Here is a 20,173-nt window from a genome sequence, read left to right on the forward strand (position 1 = left end):
TCATTGGAAGGACTGATGCTAAAGCTGAAACTGCAATACTTTGGCCACCTCATGCGATGAGTTGACTCACTGGAAAAGACTCTGACCCTGGGAGGGATTGGGGGCTGGAGGAGAAGGGGACGACAGAGAATGAGATGGCTGGATGGCATCACCGACTCTGTGGACATGAGTTTGAGTGAACTCCGGGAGTTGGTGATAGACAAGGAGGCCTGGCGTGCTGTGATTCATGGGGTCGCAAAGAGTCGTACACGACTGAGCGACTGAAGTGAACTGAACTGATCATAACATATAGGCTGTGTTTTCTGTATTGTACATTATAGTCTCATAAACTTATTTATTTTGCACACCATCATTTATAATTCTTAATCTCCAACCTCTAACTTTCCCCTCTGCCTTTCTCTCTTTCCAGTGGTAACCACTAGTTCTCTGTATTTGTGAGTCTGTTTCTGTTGTTATGTTCACTAGTTTGTTATACTTTTTAGATTGCACATGTAGGTGATAATGTACAGTATTTGTCTTTATATATCTTACTTATTTCACATTTATAATATCCTCCATGTGCAGCCATGTTATTGAAAAGTACAAAATTTCATATTTTTTATAGGTGAGCAGTATGCCATTATGTGTGTGTGTACCAAATATCCTTTATCCATTTATCTGTTAATGAACAATTAGGTGGCTTCATTATCTTGGCAATTGTAGATAATGCTGCTGTGAATTTTTGGGTGCATGAAGCTGTTCAAATTAGTGTTTTTATTTTTTTCTGATACATACACAGGAGTGGAATATCTGGGTCACATGGTGGTGGTTCTTTTAGTTTATTTGAAACTTCCATCCTGTTTTCCATAGCGGTTATACCAACTTACATTCCCACCAATGTGTATGAGTTTATGAGTGTAACAGTGTTTGAGTGTATGAGGACCACCAATGTGTATGAGTTTATGAGTGTAACAGTGTTTGAGTGTATGAGGATTACCTTTTCTCCACATTCTTGCAAAAATTTGTTGTTTTCATATTGATGATAGTCATTCTTATAAGTGTGAAGTGATGTCATATTGTAGTTTTAACTTACATTTCTGTGATGATTAACAATGTTGAGCATCTTTTCATGTGCTTTTTGGCCATCTGTATGTCTTCCTTGTAAAAATGTCTCTTCAGGTCTTCTGTTTTCTAATCCAGTTGTGTGTGTGTGTGTTTTGTTTCTTGCTGTTGAGTTTGATGAGCTATTTATATATTCTTTTATATTAACCACTTATTGGTCATATTATTTGCAAATATCTTCTCCCATTCTGTAGGCTGTCCTTTTATTTTGTTGATAGTATTTTTTGCTGTGTGAAGTCTTTTAAATTTAATTAGACCTGATTTGTTTATTTTTGTTTTTATTTCCTTTGTTTTTTATATCAAAAACATACTGCTTTGATTTATGTCAAAGAATGTTCTGTCAACATTTTATTTTTAAAGTTTTATAGTATCCCATCTTACATTTAGGTCTTTAAACCAGTTTGAGTTTATTTTTGTACATGATGTTAGAAAATTTCTAATTTCATTCTTTTACATCTATATGTCCAAAAAATGAATTAATATGTCTTAACTGATTTTAAATAAAGCAATCAATGAATACATAAACTAATAGCTTAAAGGCTTTTATTTATTTACAGCTTGTGATCAGGTTTTATACTTTCAAAAAATTTAGTAAATTAATTTGGAGAAGCAGTCAAAATATCCTAATGTTAAGGATGACTTCACTTTTTATTAAACACTCTATAATATATGCAATATTGACTATTAGTCAGCAGAGATTTTTGTACTAGATCATTGGGTAACAAGAGACACATGTTACTCTGAAGCTTTGCTTTGTATAAATATCAGTGTTCTGATGATACATGAGAATTCTCAGGTTAGAGTGTGAAGAGCACATCCATAATGGTATATGAGTATATTAGGCAAAGAGATAGAATTATTTATTTTATAAGTCTCATAAAACAAACTATTAATTAATAATGATTGGAATCTCTTAAATAAATGTAAATCATCTGTTAAATAAGTGTAAATCATCATACTTTTAATGTGCTTCCTGATTGTTATGTCTTCCTTTATTCTTTTATATGTGTAAGTATACACTCCCTTTCATTAGGGTTACAAATCTGCTTAAATTAAGAAGGAAATTATTTACAAATAACATATATGAAATAAGATTATTTATTATTTTGCTTTTAGTTTTCTGTACGCTATTTACAAGTCCTATGCCTTAGTATACATATTTCCTGTGAAGATGAGAGAGTTACTTGGATATGGTAGATACTCAATAAATATCCAATAAATTGTGTGAACAGCCAGAGGAACATGAGTTGCATTTCAGAAATAATGTATTAGCTTCTTGTTGATAGTGTATAAGGTATGAATAAAGAATTTGTACTCCTTTATAGAGGCTATCATTTAATACTGTCATTCAGTTCAGTTCAGTTCAGTTCAGTTGCTCAGTCGTGTCAGACTCTCCGTGACCCCATGAATCACAGCACGCCAGGCCTCCCTGTCCATCACCAACTCACGGAGTTCACTCATACTCATGTCCACAGAGTCGGTGATGCCATCCAGCCATCTCATTCTCTGTCGTCCCCTTCTCCTCCCGCCCCCAACCTTTCCCAGCATCAGAGACTTTTCCAGTGAGTCAACTCATCGCAAGAGGTGGCCAAAGTATTGCAGTTTCAGCTTTAGCATCAGTCCTTCCAATGAACACCCAGGATTGATCTCCCTTAGAATGGACTGGTTGGATCTCCTTGCGGTACAAGGGACTCTCAAGAGTCTTCTCCAGCACCATAGTTCAAAAGCATCAATTCTTCGGTGATCAGCTTTCTTCACAGTCCAACTCTCACATCCATACACGACCACGGGAAAAACCATGGCCTTGACTGTTATTTCTCAACCTTTTCATTGTTCTAAATTATGCTGAACTAAATAGCCCAACTTCTTTGTCTTAGCAAACCTTAACAGTACTCTGACTATTAAAGCTTATAAAAGAAAATGTTTTGGAATAACCCAATGCCTTATTCAGTGGTTAATGATAATTATATCTGAAGACTTGTGGCAAATATTTTACCCATTAGAACAGCTAAGTAAGAGTGAATAATTAGATACTGGTTTACTTTTCTTTCATAAGCTTTTTGGAAGTAAAAAAACAGAAAAAATTATAATTACAAGTATACACGTTGGTGAATTACTACAAACTGAACCCAACCATGAACCATTGTCTAGATCTGGAAATTAGACATTATCAATATCCTGAAAACTGCTTTTTGCCTTTTTCCAAGACTCTAACTTCTTGTTTGCCTCTTTCTGAACTTTATATATATTAACTCTTGTGTGTCTGGCTGCTTTCTCTCAATATCATGTTTGTGAGATTCATTGTGGCATTGTGCTGTAAGTGTATTTCATTCATTTTCATGTTTAATACTATTCCATTGTATAAATACACAAAAAGTTATTGAATTATACTATCGTTGGATATTTAGATGTATAGTGAGAGTTGGACCATGAAGAAGGCTGAGCATCAAAGAACTGATGCTTTCAAACTGTGGTGCTGGAGAAGACTCTTGAAAGTCCCTTGACAGCATTGAGACCAAACCAGTCAATCCTTAATGAATTCAACCCTGATTATTCATTGGAAGGACTGATGCTGAAGCTGAAGCTCCAGTACTTTGGCCACCTGATGTGAAGAGCCAACTCACTGGAAAAGAACCTGATGCTGGGAAAGATTGAAGGCAGGAGGAAAAGGGAACAACAGAGGATGAAAGGTTGGATGGCATCACTGACTCAATGGACATGAATGTGAGCAAACGCTGGAAGATGGTGGAGGATAGGGAAGCCTGGCGCACTGCAGTCCAGGGGTCACAAAGAGTTGGCTGTGACTGAGAGATGGAACAACAACCAATAACCCTGCTAAGAGCATTCTTGAACATGTATTGTGGTGAAAATATATGCACATACTTATAAAATATATACCAGGAGTGGATTTTCTGGGATAAAATTATTTTATGCCTAGTGCCAACTTTACTATCCACTGTCCCCAAACTGTGCAAAGCAATATTGTAAACTAACTTTCCCAAAAGAATTGTATGAAAATTTTAATTGTTCCACATCATCAGTAAAATGTGGTGTGATCAGTCATTTAACCATGTTATCTTCTGTATGGTGGTGGTGGTGGTATAGTCTCTAGTCATGTTCCAACTCTTTTGACCCCATGGACTGGAACATGCCAGGCTCCTCTCTCTGTTATATAAGCAGAATTCCCTGATGGCTTAGTGGGCAAAGAATCCGCCTGCAGTGCAGGAGATACAAGAGACATGGACTTGATCCTGTCATTGGGAAAATTCCCTGGAGAAGGGAATAGCAGCCCGGTCTAGTATTCTTGTCTGGGAAACCCCATGGACAGAGGAGCCTGGCAGGCTACAGTCCATGTGGTGGCAAAGAGTTGGACACTGAGCACACACAAGCATGTTATAAAAGCACTAATCCCAGGGATGGGGGAGCCTGGTGGGCTTCCGTCTATGGGGTCACACAGAGTCGGATACGACTGAAGTGACTTAGCAGGAGCAGCAGCAGTCATTTTATTGGCATAATCTACACGTTTGCCTTTCCTCATGTTTCCTGATGTGAAGAATCAACTCATTAGAAAAGACCCTGACGCTGGGAAAGATCAAAGGCAGGAGGAGAAGGGGACAACAGAGGATGAGATGGTTGGATGGCATGACCGGTTGGATGGGCATGAGTTTGAGCAAGCTTCAAGAATGGTGACGGACAGGGAAGCCCAGTGTGCTGCAGTCCATGCGGTTGCAAAGAGTCAAAGACGGCTGGTGACTGAACAGCAACAAAGGTTTAATAGAAGTTCTGATCATCTGGGTTAATTCATTCATGTAGTTTATAGATTAGATAACATTTCTGAGCTATTTTTAAGAATATGCTAAAACATTTCTAAGAAAATGTAGAGGCTATTAGAATTGGGGTTCAGAATTAATATTCCTAAAATATTCTCCCCTTAAAAAGAAAAATAAGAGGAATACCAAGAGTATCCTTGTGTTCATTCTCAAAACCAGATTACTGGTTGTTGAGTCAGATACCGCACTTGGAGAAACATCGCTGTAGGCAGCATAACCAAAGAAGTTCTTAGGGAACAAATCACAAGACAGTGGCATATCAGAGATGGAAGAACTTCCCATACCACACAACATCAAAAAAAGCAACATTACCTGTGACTCATTCAATATTTCATGGGAAATGGGTTAAAAATCAAAGGACCATATTATACACTATTTCACTGACCTCAATAAGAAAGAAAACAGGAACTCCAATAAATTTAAACACAAGGAGTTCCAACAAAACTGTTGGCAAAAGTTGCTCCCTTGCCGATGACTGTCAGTGGACACTGGTTTTAGAGCCAAAAAACAGAGTATACAATAGCAATGAAATGCAGTCCCTCAATCATGTCAAACTCTTTGTGACCCCATGGACCACAACATGCCCAGGCTCACTGTCCATCACCACCTCCCAGAGTTTACCCAAACTCTTGTCCATTGAGTCAGTGATGCCATCCAACCATCTCATCCTCTGTTGTCCCTTTCTCCTCCCGCTTTCAATCTTTCCCAGCATCAGGGTCTTTTCAAATGAGTCAGCTCTTCACATCAGGTGGCCAAAGTATTGGAGTTTCAGCTTCAACATCAATCCTTCCAATGAAAAATAAGAACTGATCTCCTTTAGGACGGACTGGTTGGATCTACTTGCAGTCCAAGGGACTTTCAAGTCTTCTCCAACACCACAGTTCAAAGGCATAAATTCTTCTGCGTTCAGTGTTCTTTACAGTCCAACTCTCACATCCATACATGACTACTGGAAAAACCATAGCCTTGACTAGACAGAGCTTTGTTGGTAAAGTAATGTATCTGCTGTCTAGGTTGGTCATAACTTTCCTTCCAAGAAGTAAACGTCTTTTAATTTCATGGCTGCAGTCACCATCTGCAGTGACTTTCAGTTCAGTCAGCTCAGTCACTCAGTCGTGTCCGACTCTTTGAGACCCCATGAATCACAGCACGCCAGGCCTCCCTATTCAACACCAACTCCTGGAATTCACTCAGACTCACCTCCATCAAGTCGGTGATGCCATCCAGCCATCTCATTCTCTGTTGTCCCCTTCTTCTCCTGCCCCCAATCCCTCCCAGCATCAGAGTCTTTTCCAGTGAGTCAACTCGTCGCCTGAGGTGGCCAAAGTATTGGAGCTTCAGCTTCAGCATCAGTCCTTCCAATGAACACCCAGGATCGATCTCCTTTAGAATGGACTGGTTGGATCTCCTTGCAGTCCAAGGGACTCTCAAGAGTCTTCTCCAGCACCACAGTTCAAAAGCATCAATTCTTTGGTGATCACCTTTCTTCACAGTCCAACATTCACATCCATACATGACCACTAGAAAAAACATAGCCTTGACTAGGCAGACCTTGGTTGGCGAAGTAATGTCTCTGCTTTTTAATATGCCGTCTAGGTTGGTCATAACATTCCTCCCAAGGAGTAAGCATCTTTTAATTTCATGACTGCAATCAGCATCTGCAGTGATTTTGGAGCTCAAAAAAATAAAGTCTGACACTGTTTCCACTGTTTCCCCATCTATTTCCCATGAAGTGATGGGACCAGATGCCATGATCTTAGTTTTCTGAATGTTGAGCTTCAAGCCAGCTTTTTCATTCGCCACTTTCACTTCCATCAAGAGGCTTTTTAGTTCCTCTTCATTTTCTGCCATAAGGGTGGTGTCATCTGCATATCTGAGGTTATTGATATTCCTCCTGGCAATCTTGATTCCAGCTTGTGCTTCTTCCAGCCCAGCGTACCTCATGATGTGCTCTGCATAGAAGTTAAATAAGCAGGGTGACTATATATAGGCTTGACATACTCCCTTTTCTATTTGGAACCAATCTCTAGTTCCATGTCCAGTTCTAACTGTTGCTTCTTGACCTGCATATAGGTTTCTCAAGAGGCAGGTCAGGTGATCTGGTATTCCCATCTCTTTCAACATTATCCACAGTTTATTGTGATCCACACAGTCAAATGCTTTGGCATAGTCAGTAAAGCAGAAATAGATGTGTTTCTGGAACTCTCTTGCTTTATTGATGATCCAGCGGATGTTGGCAATTTGATCTCTTGTTCCTCTGCCTTTTCTTAAATCAGCTTGAACATATGGAATTTCACAGTTCACGTATTGCTGAAGCCTGGCTTGGAGAATTTTGAGCATTAATTTGCTAGCATGTGAGATGAGTGCAATTGTACAGTAGTTTAGGCATTCTTTGGCATTGCCTTTCTTTGGCATTGGAATGAAAACTGACCTTTTCCAGTCCTGTGGCCACTGCAGAGTTTTCCAAATTTGCTGGCATATTGAGTGCAGCACTTTCAAAGCTTTGTCTTTTAGGATTTGAAATAGTTCAACTGGAATTCCATCAACTCCACTAGCTTTGTTCGTAGTGATGCTTTCTAAGGCCCACTAGACTTCACATTCCAAGATGTCTGGCTCTAGGTGAGTGATCACACCATCGTGATTATCTGGGTCATGTAGATCTTTTTTGTATAGGTCCTATGTATATTCTTGCTACCTCTTATTAATATCTTTTGCTTCTGTTAGGTCCATACCTTTTCTGTCCTTTATTGAGCCCATCTTTGCATGAAATTTTTCCTTGATGTGTCTAATTTTCTTGAAGAGATCTATTCTTTCCCATTCTACTGCTTTCCTCTATTTCTTGGAACTGATCACTGAGGCAGGTTTTCTTATCTCTCCTTGCTATTTTAGGAACTCTGCATTCAAATGTGTACATCTTTCCTTTTCGCCTTTTCTTTTTGCTTCTCTTCTTTTCAAAGCTACTTGCAACGCCTCTTCAGACAGCCATTTTGTTTTTTGCATTTCTTTTTTCTTGGGAATGGTCTTGATCCCTGTCTCCTGTCCAATGTCAGGATGCTCCGTCCATAGTCATCAGGCACTCTATCAGATCTAGTCCCTTAAATCTATTTGTCATTTCCACTGTATTTTGTAAGGAATTTTATTTAGGTCATACTGAATGGTATAGTGGTTCCCCCTACTTTCTTCAATTTAAATCTGAATTTGGCAATAAGGAGTTCATGATCTGAGCCACAGTAAACTCCTCGCCTTGTTTTTTTTTTTTTTTTGACTATATAGAGCTTCTCCATCTTTGGCTACAAAGAATATAACCAATCTGATTTTGGTGTTGGCCATCTGGTGATATCCATGTGTAGAGTCTTGTCTTGTTGGAAGAGGGTGTTTGCTATAACTAGTGCGTTCTCTTGGCAAAACTCTATTAGCCTTAGCCCTGCTTCATTCTGTACTCCAAGACCCAATTTTCTGTTATTCCAGGTGTTTCTTAACTTCCTATTTTTGCATTCCAGTCCCCTATAATGAAAAAGACATCTTTTTTGGGGTGTCAGTTCTAAAAGGAACAGACTTGGATTACTGTGATATTGAATGGTTTGCCTTGGAAACGAACAGAGATCATGTTGTCTTTTTTGAGATTGCATCTATGTAGTGCATTTTAGACTCTTGTTGACTATGATGGCTACTCCATTTCTTCTAATTGATTCTTGCCCACAGTAGTAGATATAATGGTCATCTGAGTTATATTCACCCATTCCAGTCCATTTTAGTTTGTTGACTCCTAAAATGTCGATGTTCACTCTTGCCATCTCCTGTTTGACCACTTCCAATTTGCCTTGATTCATGAACGTAACATTACAGGTTCCTATGTAATATTCCTGTTACAGCATCGGACCTTGCTTCTATCACCAGTCACATCCACAGCTGGGTGTTGTTTTTGCTTTGGCTCTGTCTCTTTATTCTTTCTGGAATTATTTTTCCACTGATCTCCAGTAACATATTTGGCACCTACCAACCAGTGGAGTTCGTCTTTCAGTGTCTTATCTTTTTGCCTTTTCATACTGTTCATGGGGTTCTCAAGGCAAGAATACTGAAGTGGTCTGCCATTCCCTTCTCCAGTGGACCACATTTTGTCAGAATTCTCCTCCATGACTCATCCATCTTGGGTGGTCCTACACAGCATGGCTTAGTTTCACTGAGTTAGACAAAAACTTGGTCTATGTGGTTAGATAGCTTAGTTTCTGTGACTGTGGTTTCAGTTTGTCTGCCCTCTGATGCCCTCTCTCAGCACCTCAATAGCATTGCTGACTGCCTCAAAACAAGTTGGTGGTGATTATGTTGTGTCTGAATGGAGTGAATTTATAGAATTGTACACAGCAGACTATTCAAAAGTTCATCTAACGTTGGAGAAGGCTGTAGTGATTGCAGGATGGATGTTCAAATTTTCTGTTTTTTATCGTAATCAACACAAATAATATTTTGACTATATTTGAAAACATCCTGGGAATGCTGTGCAGCCCTCTGTCAAGAATAACAGTGGCAGCCATGGCTCTCCTATCAGTGGAAAATTAGAAGACATCTCCAGCTGGGCTTCCGTTGTGGCTCAGCTGGTAAAGAATCTACCTACAATGCAGGAGACCTGGGTTTGATCCCTGGATTGGGATGATCCCCTGGAGAAGGGAAAGGCTACCCACTCCAGTATTCTGGCCTGGAGAATTCCATGGACTGTATAGTCCGTGGAGTTGAAAAGAGTCAGAAACGACTGAGGACTTTCACTTTCACTTTCTTCAGCTGCTGCACTGAATTCAATACTGGGAAGCCACCCCAGGATTCACCTTATGGAAGATACAGGTTTGAGATTGCAGCAGAAAAACTTTTTAACCCCAATACTAACTTATACTTCAGGGACTTCTACTGTATGTACACTGCTTACCATTACATGATTCTGCTCATTGCCTCTGTGAGATCTCTAGGAGATGAATTTTGTAAGCAGCAGTTTCCTCATCTAAATTCCCAGGATAATAAATTTTTTGACCTGCAGAGAATAAGATGGGATGCTGGTTTACCACAATGCCCAGCATGTCATTTTAGAAGTCATTTACACTGACCCTGTAGATCTTTCTCTAGGCACCATGGCAGAAATTACTGGTCATCAGCTCATGAGTTTATCTACTGCAAATGCAAAGGAAGATCCCAGATGCAAAACCTGTAATATTAGTGTTGGACATTAATACCCACTTCTCTTTTTCTTAGTCCCCCTTTCCTCCTGTAGAAGACCTGATCCTCTGTTGTCCATTTTAAAAACCAGATGTTTTCCACTGAAGCATGTACAGGCCACTGTCTCCAAAAGTGACTGCCACTTTTCAGATTTCCAACTTATTGTAGTTTTTCCTCTTCTCTACCCTTCCCAAGATTTTGAGAGATGAACTATCCTAAATTTTCTGACACTCTCTTGCCTAGATGCTGCAGTGTTTTTATTTTTCCTTTATGCCAAACATAATAAAACTATTATATAAACTGCTTTAGTAAAGTACAAAATAATGGCACATAAGTGGTATTTAAATATGCTCTCATTTTAATCTACTGAACAAATATTGGAATAACTCCAAATCACACAAAAATGTGTAACTACAGCATGAGTTAAATCCTAAAGCCTAGAATTGTCAGCACTTCCAACTTGTTGTTTGACACCGTTCTTTACGTTGTTTATATTAGCTAACAGGAAACAGCTACTGTGTTTCAACATAATAAATATAATACAAAAATATTTTATCTGTATTGTTGTATTAAATATTTACAATCTTATAGAATATATAGAGTTACACCTTAATAGTAATTGTATACATGTTATGAAACCATTTCCCTTATCAAAGATGTAGTTTGTAAACCTCAAATAGTTGTGTATCTGTCCTGTTACAAGTACATAACCTTAATTAAACAAATTTGTGAAGGACATTATTCTGATTTATAAAGGTTATAAAATATCAGGTAAATATAGAGAAAATAATAAGCCTCTGAAACCATCTGCTTCAGAAATAGTCAATATTAATCCCATCCAAGGAGATCCAACCAGTCCATCCTAAAGGAGATCAGTCCTGGGTGTTTATTGGAAGCACTGATGTTGAGGTTGAAACTCCAGTACTTTGGCCACCTGATGCCAAGAGCTGACTCATTGGAAAAGACCCTGATGCTGGGAAAAATTGAGGGCAGGAGAAGAAGGGGATGACAGAGGATGAGATGGTTGGATGGCATCACCGACTCAATGGACATGGGTTTGGGTGGACTCCGGGAGCTGGTGATGGACAGGTAGGCCTGGCGTACTGCGGTTCATGTGGTCGCGAAGAGTTGGACACGACTGAGCAACTGAACTGAACTGAACTGAATCCCATCCAAACTATAGGAAAATGTGAATTTGTTCACCATCATGCTTAAACATTACAGAAAACAGAACTACAAACGTGGCTGGTATGAGAGAGAAAATGTGGACCTTTTACTTATTTTTACAAAAGCAAAATAATAAACGTGGTTTAATGAAAACTAGCAAAACAATATACACTGAAGTTAATGATGCAAATGAAATATTCTAGCTTCATAAAAAAAAAAAAAAACAGAGTACTAATTGCCCAGTAAGGAAAAACCAAACTGGGGAATAACTGTTAAGAACTGAGTCACAATAATTCAGGAAAATCAAAATGAAAGATCAGAGAATTCACCTAAGAAGTGGTCATGACAAAACATACTTAGGTAAGCATGGCTTAAAGGTCCGTCTAGTCAAGGCTATGGTTTTTCCCGTGGTCATGTATGGATGTGAGAGTTGGACTGTGAAGAAAGCTGATCGCCAAAGAATTGATGCTTTTGAACTGTGGTGCTGGAGAAGACTCTTGAGAGTCCCTTGGACTGCTAGGAGATCCAACCAGTCCATTCTAAAGAAGATCAGTCCTGGGTGTTCATTGGAGGGACTGATGCTAAAGCTGAAACTGCAATACTTTGGCCACCTCATGCGAAGAGTTGACTCACTGGAAAAGACTCTGATGCTGGGAGGGATTGGGGGCAGGAGGAGAAGGGGACGACAGAGAATGAAATGGCTGGATGGCATCACTAACTCACTGGACATGAGTTTGAGCGAACTCCGGGAGTTGGTGATGGACTGGGAGGCCTGGAGTGCTGTGATTCATGGGGTCGCAAAGAGTCAGACACAACTGAGCAACTGAACTGAACTGAAGCAAAGATGAAAATGACAGAGTAAAGAATTATAAGAAACAAAAGGCCTAGAACCTCAGAGAGAATTTTTGTATCCAGAGGTCAGAGTAGTAATAAAATGACATTTAAAATTTTGATCCAGAACTGTTTAACATCTCAGAGTGAAGGTTCATTTTTTTTTTAATTTGGTTTTTTTTTTAATTGAACAATAATTGCTTTACAGAATTTTGTTGTTTTCTGTCAAACATCAATATGAATTAGCCATAGGTGTACATACTGACAAGTGCATTCATTTTATTTGACTGTGGTAAAGAAGGAGTCTGACAACAAGTGTTCTCAGCCAGTAATCAAAATACAAGCAAGAAAAGCAATGCTGTGGATACACACCACTGTAGAAATAAACAATGACTTAATCATCAAGAATGGAACTCCATTTCTTTTGCAAATGTATAGAACCCTAATTTCCAGCAGGTTCATTATTGTTCTCCTTCAACTTAATGAGTCAATTAGAAGGTTTAACTTTGCAGAAAGCCAAAACCTTAGCAAAGCTACATTTTAACTATTGAGTTGCCCTTGAAAGTTTTCTTGTAACATAGAAATTGTGTCCCATTTGTGGGAAATGCAGATGCAAACTATTTTTAGTAGAAATGACAAAGTAAACAGTGGCAGGTAGGAAAAAGCTTTATTCTACTTTCACTAACATGTCCACCAGGGCAAGTATGAAATTCTTCTCTAGCAAGATTCCTGCTTTAGATAATAGGAAAAAAAGCTGAAAGTTTATGCTTCAAAAGACTTCTACAGCATCTTCCAAGTCAGTTCTTAAAAGTGCCCTTCAAAATCTCAAGGAGAATTTTAAAGTTCAGAGGATTTAAGTATATATATATATATATATATTTAAACCCTTTTAATATTGCCTCTGCATAAAGAATATGATCACATCTGAGTATTTTCATTGTCTAAAAAAAAATTTCTACAGAAAATCATGCCATTCACAGCACATAGTTACATTTATACACCAGATTGTAATAGTAAATGACAACTGCATATACTGAAAATATAACTTTTAAAAGTTATTTGGGAATTTTGCAGTTATTTAACCCTGATCTTTATTTCAAGTAATAAAAGCATATACATATATATGTATATGCATTTATATACACACATATAGTAAGTATATATATGTGTGTATATCTATAAATACATATATATGTATTTCACATATTTATTTAAAAAAAAATAAAAATCCTTGGTTAATTTAGATATTAAAAAGTAATGTTTTATGTTTCCCCTGTGTTTGGATAGGTTTAATTTAAGCTGTGGGTGACAGAACCCCAAGATAGCTGTTTACTTCTCTCCAACTCAAAAGTTCAGGTAAATAGTCCAGAGCTGGTGCTTGATCTGCAGTGTCAGTGACTCACGTTCTTTTGAGGTCATGTTGCTTTGTATGAGATCTCCATCCTTATGTGGTTCAAAATGGCTTTTCTACTTTCAATTACTAAAACTCCTATTGATGTTGACAGGAAGACAAAACGGAAAGAAGAAAGGCATATTCTTTGCTAAGACACTTCACAGAGTTTGTACTGACTATTTCTGCTGACATTCTTCTTGTCATTATTTAAAGTTATGATCGTGTCCTGAAAAAGAGGCTGAAAATACAGTCTTCATTCTGAGTAGCCACAGGTACAGGTAAATATGTCATTACTATGAAAGAGACTCATTGAGGAACATTTTGCAGCCTGTGCTAAAACCTGCCATCAACAGTGGTGATATTGGCAAATGTATCTATATCCATACACATTTTAATATATTATACTAGAAGCATGTGAAAAAATATATTGTATATATAACCCACAGTAGAAAATAAGCATGATTTCATTGTTGAATTAGGGGACTGCGCTTCAATTGATCATATTAGAAATGTATCTATATGTATATACTTGGGGCAAAAGTAACACCAAGAATTTTTTTAAAGAGCCATTAATTGTTTAAAGCCAACCTTAAAAAAGAAAATATAGTGACATTTAAGTGACACTCTGGAGTCTAACACTGTTTCAGTGTCACTTTCAATGTTAACATCAGTTTCAGATGAAGACATAATTTTAAGAGTCATTTGTGTATTATAATGAAAAAAAAATTAAGTAAAGCTCTATTAAATTCTCTAAACTAAACCCTCAAGAATATAAGGAGAGAAAAGCCTATTACTGTCTTCTCAATAAAAATTGAAATTAAATCCAAATACATTTTTTCACAAAATTTGATCCAGAAGTTACACATATATGAATGTAACCACAAAGACAGAGTCACCACAACACTCTGATATATCAAAACATCTACAGTAACTTAAATGATCAGTAACAGTCAACTGATTGAATAAATTATAGATGATCTGAAAATAGTGTATTTATCATAAAAATTAAGTTGCTAATGTACATCCACTGGCACAGAAATAAATTTAGGCTATAATACTGTGTGATTGAAAAAAATACAAAATGTTACATGCAATGTGATCCAAATTTTGCATTCTGAGAGTTTTACATAATAAGGAATCACATGCGTATATATGTCTGGAAAAAATAAACCAAACGTTGACAGCAGTTAGCTCTATGTAGTGGAATTTTGATAATCAAGATTTTTTCTTCAGATTATGAAACTGACACATTGCTTGTAGTATTAAAATAGACGTTAAGATTTTCTTTTCAACACATAGCGTGTATTATCTGAAAATTATTTAAACAACACAAGATATAATAAATAGGATAATTTTTTAAAAGTATAAAATAATTGAAATATATACTTAGGTGAAAGGCAGATTTTACACCAGTATGTATATGTGAATTCTCTTTAGTAAAAATAACATATAATACATTCTAATAAATCTATAGTATGCACAGCAAGTACTATCTGTGGTCAGCTTTGGAATTAAGACCCATAGATGATTTTTCTAACAAAATTAATGCTATGTGTCTTAAGATGTAGCCATATTATTAAGTATTACTTTATTATCATCACAATGTATGACTTCTATTGAGTTTCGCTAGAATTTTAAAAAAGTATGTCTATTGTATGCTCCTTCTTGTTCTTACCATATGCTCCCTGCATGACTGTGAGAGCCTGAGAGAAGGCTATTTCTGCCACAAAATTATCTACTGCTGACAGAAAGATCCGGGATAATTGACCTTCAGTAGTCTTGAAGGAGGTACTGATGGAGGTAACACCTAAAAATTCTTCAATTCAAAAAATTGCAATGGAATTACATCAAGTATTATGAGTCAACCAAGCCTGAAAAACATGTCAGGATCCAACTTATTGCTGCTTCAGCACTTGAGGCCATGCAGGCACATCATCCTCTCCAGAGGCCCATCCCCACACATGCAATTGCTCAGATGGGTCAAAACCCTCCTTTTACAGTAGTACGGTTTAGCCCAGAGCCTAGGTACAAATTCTAGAAGCCACTAGAAGATGGCTTGACTTGTTAACTATAAAATCATTTACATTTGGAAATTTTATTTCAAAGTGAGTTGAATTAGTATTTGTCAAGAACTGGTTGTGGGACCATTACTAAAAAGTGAAAGGAAAATTTTGGTTCATCTGGTAAAAATATGGCAAGTGCCCAGGTAGAACTTGTTTCAGAGACCTGTGATTTCAGGATCTAAAATCACTGTTTCTCTGTCAGTCTCTCTCTTTCTCCCATTTTCCCTCCCTACTTCCCCTTGTTTCTGGGTGGTGCTATTTACTTCTCTCCAATTGTTTTTAATAGTAAAATTTCACCACATTCATAGGATCATTTCAAAACCTGTGTCTCAGCTTTGATGTGTCCCATACAAAATTACTGGGGAGAATGTACTCTACACAACCATAGCCTCACACATCCAAAAACTCATCTTTCAGCTTCCAAATGAATTCATGAATTTCATCTTCCAAAAACTTTTTGAGCATATTAACCTCTGTGCATTTTTAACATTTCCACTTAGGCCAGCTGCTGTCATAACTTGTCTGATGATTTCAGTTCAGTTCAGTTCAGTTCAGTTCAGTCGCTCACTCGTGTCCAATTCTTTGCAGCCCCATAGACTGCAGCATGCCAGACTTCCCTGTCCATCACCAACTCCTGGAGCTTCCTCAAACTCATGTTCATCAATTCGGTGATGCCATCCAACCATCTCATACCCTTCTCCTCCTCTTTCCATGTCATCCCCTTCTCCTCCTGCCTTCAATCTTTCCCAGCATCAGAGTCTTTTCCAATGAGTCATTTCTTTGCATCAGGTGGCCAAAGCATCGGAGCTTCAGCTTCAGCATCAGTCCTACATTGTTTCTAAATGTTTACCTTCCCTCATGTCCCTCCCCCCATCACTCACCACTAGATAATTTTCCAGACCTGAAGCAATGCCCCAAGATTTCCCGCTGCACACATAACCATTCTCCCGAGTGGAGTCAGAGAAACATTTTCAAATTGAAAGTCTAATCATATACCATTCACATAGTCTCATATTAAAATGCATCCATGCCTCCCAGAATCCTGACCTTGACCTACACTGCTTTTTGGTAAATGGCTACTACTTCCCACTCCAATTTCTTCTTTCAGAATGCATCCATTATTTTTGCAGTGACTTTTCTTGTTCTATTATTCTTAACTGGATAGAGTCTTGCTAAAGGATCTTCTTCCTCTGCATAGATTTTTCTTTATTATTTGACAAACTAATTCTAATTTTCCTAGATCGAGATAAATGTATTAGTTTTGTGTTTCTACTTATCACCACAAACTTAGTGTCTTAAAACAACATAAATGTATTACCTTAGAATTCTGGAGGGCATAAATTCGTATCAGTCTCAAGGGGCTGATATCAAAATGTTCCTTCTAATGGTTCAAGGAAGGATCCATTCTGTTGCCTTTTCTAGTTTCTAGACATAATCTGGCTTCCTGGGATCATGGCTCCTTCTCCATCGCCAGAGCCTGCAGAGTGGCAACTTCAAACCTCTCTCTCTGTGACCCACTGCTTCTGTCGTCACGTTGTCTCCTATGAATTTGATTCTTTCTTCACTTTTTATGATGACTCTTGCAGTTACATTGGGCATACCCAGATGATCCAGGAAAATTTCTCCTTCTCAAAATTCTTAATTTAATGACATTTGCAAAGTCCTTTTTGCCATGTAAGATACCATATTGATAGCTGCTGGAGAACAGGAAATGGTCATTTTGGGGGTAGTATTACTCTGTCTATTTCATTAACATCATCTCTTTCTATGGAAAGCATCTCAGAACTCATTTAGTTAATGAAAACCCCTAATAAGTTATATCAATCCTTCATTTACTTGTATCCTTCACAAACCTAGACCCTTGGTGAACAAATGAATTTTTCCAGTTAATATTTCCTAATGTTTGATCTTATCACCATAGCTGCTGATATGTAGCACCATGATTGATGCATAAGTCACATGTCCACCTATGCAGTCAGGTGCATTAAATCTGTTATCAAAACAGGATGAGGAGGTGGTGGCATTCAAAAACATAAGCTAATATATATATATATATATATATCCATTTTGTATCCTTCCTTCTAATTGTATAGCATTAACACACCTGTCTTAAACTCAAAAATAGTGCTGCTGCTGCTGCTGCTGCTAAGTTGCTTCAGTCGTGTCCGACTCTGTGTGACCCCATAGACGGAAGCCCACCAGGCTCCCCTGTCCCTGGGATTCTCCAGGCAAGAAAGCTGGAGTGGGTTGCCATTTCCTTCTCCAATGTGTGAAAGTGAAAAATGAAGTCGCTCAGTTGGGTCCGACCCTTAGCGACCCCACGGACTGCAGCCCACCAGGCTCCTCCATCCATAGGATTTTCCAGGCAAGAGTACTGGAGTGGCTTGCCATTGCCTTCTCCGCAAAAATAGTGCTAAGAATACTGAAAAAGTTGACTTATCAATAAATATGCACTAGAAATTTCAAATATTATTCTAGCTTTAGAAAGTAATTCTTAGAAGTTCTTCTGGGAAAATAATACATACAGGAATACTAGTTGGTAGCTTTTAGATACAATTTGATCACAATTTTAGACACAATTCAAAACTATATTGTTCATGGGGACTGGACTTGGGAGTCTCAGTGTTGGGTACAGTCAGGCAGAATGTGGAAATATAGACAGAATGACAGAAATGTCCTAAATTCCTAGGATAGCAGGGTGCATTTTAAATCAGGGTTTTGGTGTCCCAGTGATTGTTGATAATGGCAATACCACACTCCTAAGAGAATATAGAGGAAATAGCTCATTCAATTAAATCCCTAATTAAAGGTTCTGGCATTTTAGGAAGGCTATAAGTTAGAAAGAAACACACATATGCACACTCTTTTTGTCAGTTTCTAAATAAATTAGTTTAAAAAAATCTATTGAAAGTAAGGTTGAAAAGGACCCTAGTGGGTCTGTATGCAAGGCAGAATTTTAGTGTGTGAGAAAAACAACTAGCACTTAATGCAGGTTTTATACTCAGAGCCAGAGGGAAATTCACCATGAAACTAAATAGATTCATACCAGTTACCTTCTAGGGTCCCTCACAATGGGTTCATATGGTCATACTTCCATGTAAAGTAAGTAAAATAAAGATTATTTTTTTAATTGCAATTGATTAAAACAATACTCCAACTTCATTATTTTTTCCCCTTATTTACCCCTGTGCTAGACTTACTGAGGGCATTATAGGGAACAAGTAAATGGGAAGTCAAGTTGGGAGCTCAATCATTTGTTTTTCCTAGATATATTTATGTGGTTTACAGTTATCTATGTCAAAATTATTTCATTGTCAGATGTCTAATACAGGAATGACTTTCGGGAAAATTCCTGACCAATTTTACTGATACCCCCACATTATAGCATGAGGGTTCATGATCAGAAATTGTATCTCACACACACACACACACACACACACACATACCCCTTGACAATCAACACTGGCAGTATGTAGGTATAGCAATAGAAATGGCAAGCCACTCCAGTACTCTTGCCTAGAAAATCCCATGGATGGAGGAGCCTGATAGGCTTCAGTCTGTGGGGTCGCTAAGGGTCGGACACGACTGAGCGACTTCACTTTCACTTTTCACTTTCACACATTGGAGAAGGAAATGGCAACCCACTCCAGTGTTCTTGCCTGGAGAATCCCAGGGACAGGGGACCCTGGTGGGCTTCTGTCTGAAGTGACTTAGCAGCAGCATAGTATAAAGTCAGAAACTACTCTAATTTTTTATTTATTGAAGTGCAGTTGATTTACAATAATGTGTTAGTTTCAAGTGTACAATAGAGTGATTCAGTCATACATATTTTTTAGGTTACATTCCATTATGGATTATTTTTACATATTAAATACAGTTCCATGCTATATGTACAGTAAATCCATGTTGATTATCTACTTTATGTATAGTACTTTGTATGTTAATCCCATAATCCTAATTCAACCTTCCCTCACTCTCTTCCCCTTTACTAACCATAATTTTGTTTTCTATGTCTGTAAGTCTGTTTCTGTTTTGCGTATAGGTTAATTTGTATTATTATTTCTAGATTCCAAATATGTGTTACCATATAATATGTCTTTCTCTGTCTGACTTGCTTCATTCAGTATGATAATCTCTAAGTTCATCCACACTACTTTAGAGGCAATATTTTAATTCTTTCTTATGACTGAGTAGTATTCCTCTGTGTGTGTGTGTGGACACAAATGCCACATCTCTTGACAGGGACTTGATTTTTTCCTTGTCTTACCTAGTGTAAACAGTGCTGCTCTGAATATCATAGAACACATATCTTTTTGAATTAGAGTTTTTATTGTCTCTAAATATATGCCCAAGAAAGGGATTGCAGGATCATATGGTAGCTCTATTTTTAGTTTTTATTTTTAAAGAAATCTGCATAATGTTTTGCATAGTGGCTGCACCAGTTTACAGTCCCACTAACATGTAGAAGGCTCCTTTTTCTCCACACCCTCTCAAGCATTTATTATTTGTAGACTTTTTGATCGTAGCCCTTCTGATGGGTGTGAGATGATGCCTTACTATAGTTTTGACTTGCGTTCCTATAATAA

The 20,173-nt window shown here is 37.7% G+C and overlaps 1 protein-coding gene and 1 pseudogene across 1 annotated transcript in view; one reads left to right on the top strand and one right to left on the bottom strand.

The window, feature by feature from the left end:
* LOC148777837 (uncharacterized) overlaps window positions 1-847 on the bottom strand; it is a 104,765-nt gene extending 103,918 nt beyond the window's left edge. The window contains exon 1 of the mRNA XM_088836121.1: window positions 775-847. Within this exon, the coding sequence (XP_088692247.1) occupies window positions 775-847 (73 nt within the window). The remainder of the gene's footprint in view (window positions 1-774) is intronic.
* A 4,349-nt stretch (window positions 848-5,196) lies between these two features.
* Window positions 5,197-10,147, top strand: LOC129561683 (phytanoyl-CoA hydroxylase interacting protein-like pseudogene; annotated as a pseudogene).
* Window positions 10,148-20,173: the final 10,026 nt, after the last annotated feature.

The sequence above is a fragment of the Moschus berezovskii genome, chromosome 5, assembly GCF_049115385.1.
Source record: "Moschus berezovskii isolate FMDL1 chromosome 5, NW_MosBer_1.0, whole genome shotgun sequence".
NCBI classification, from domain to species: domain Eukaryota; kingdom Metazoa; phylum Chordata; class Mammalia; order Artiodactyla; family Moschidae; genus Moschus; species Moschus berezovskii.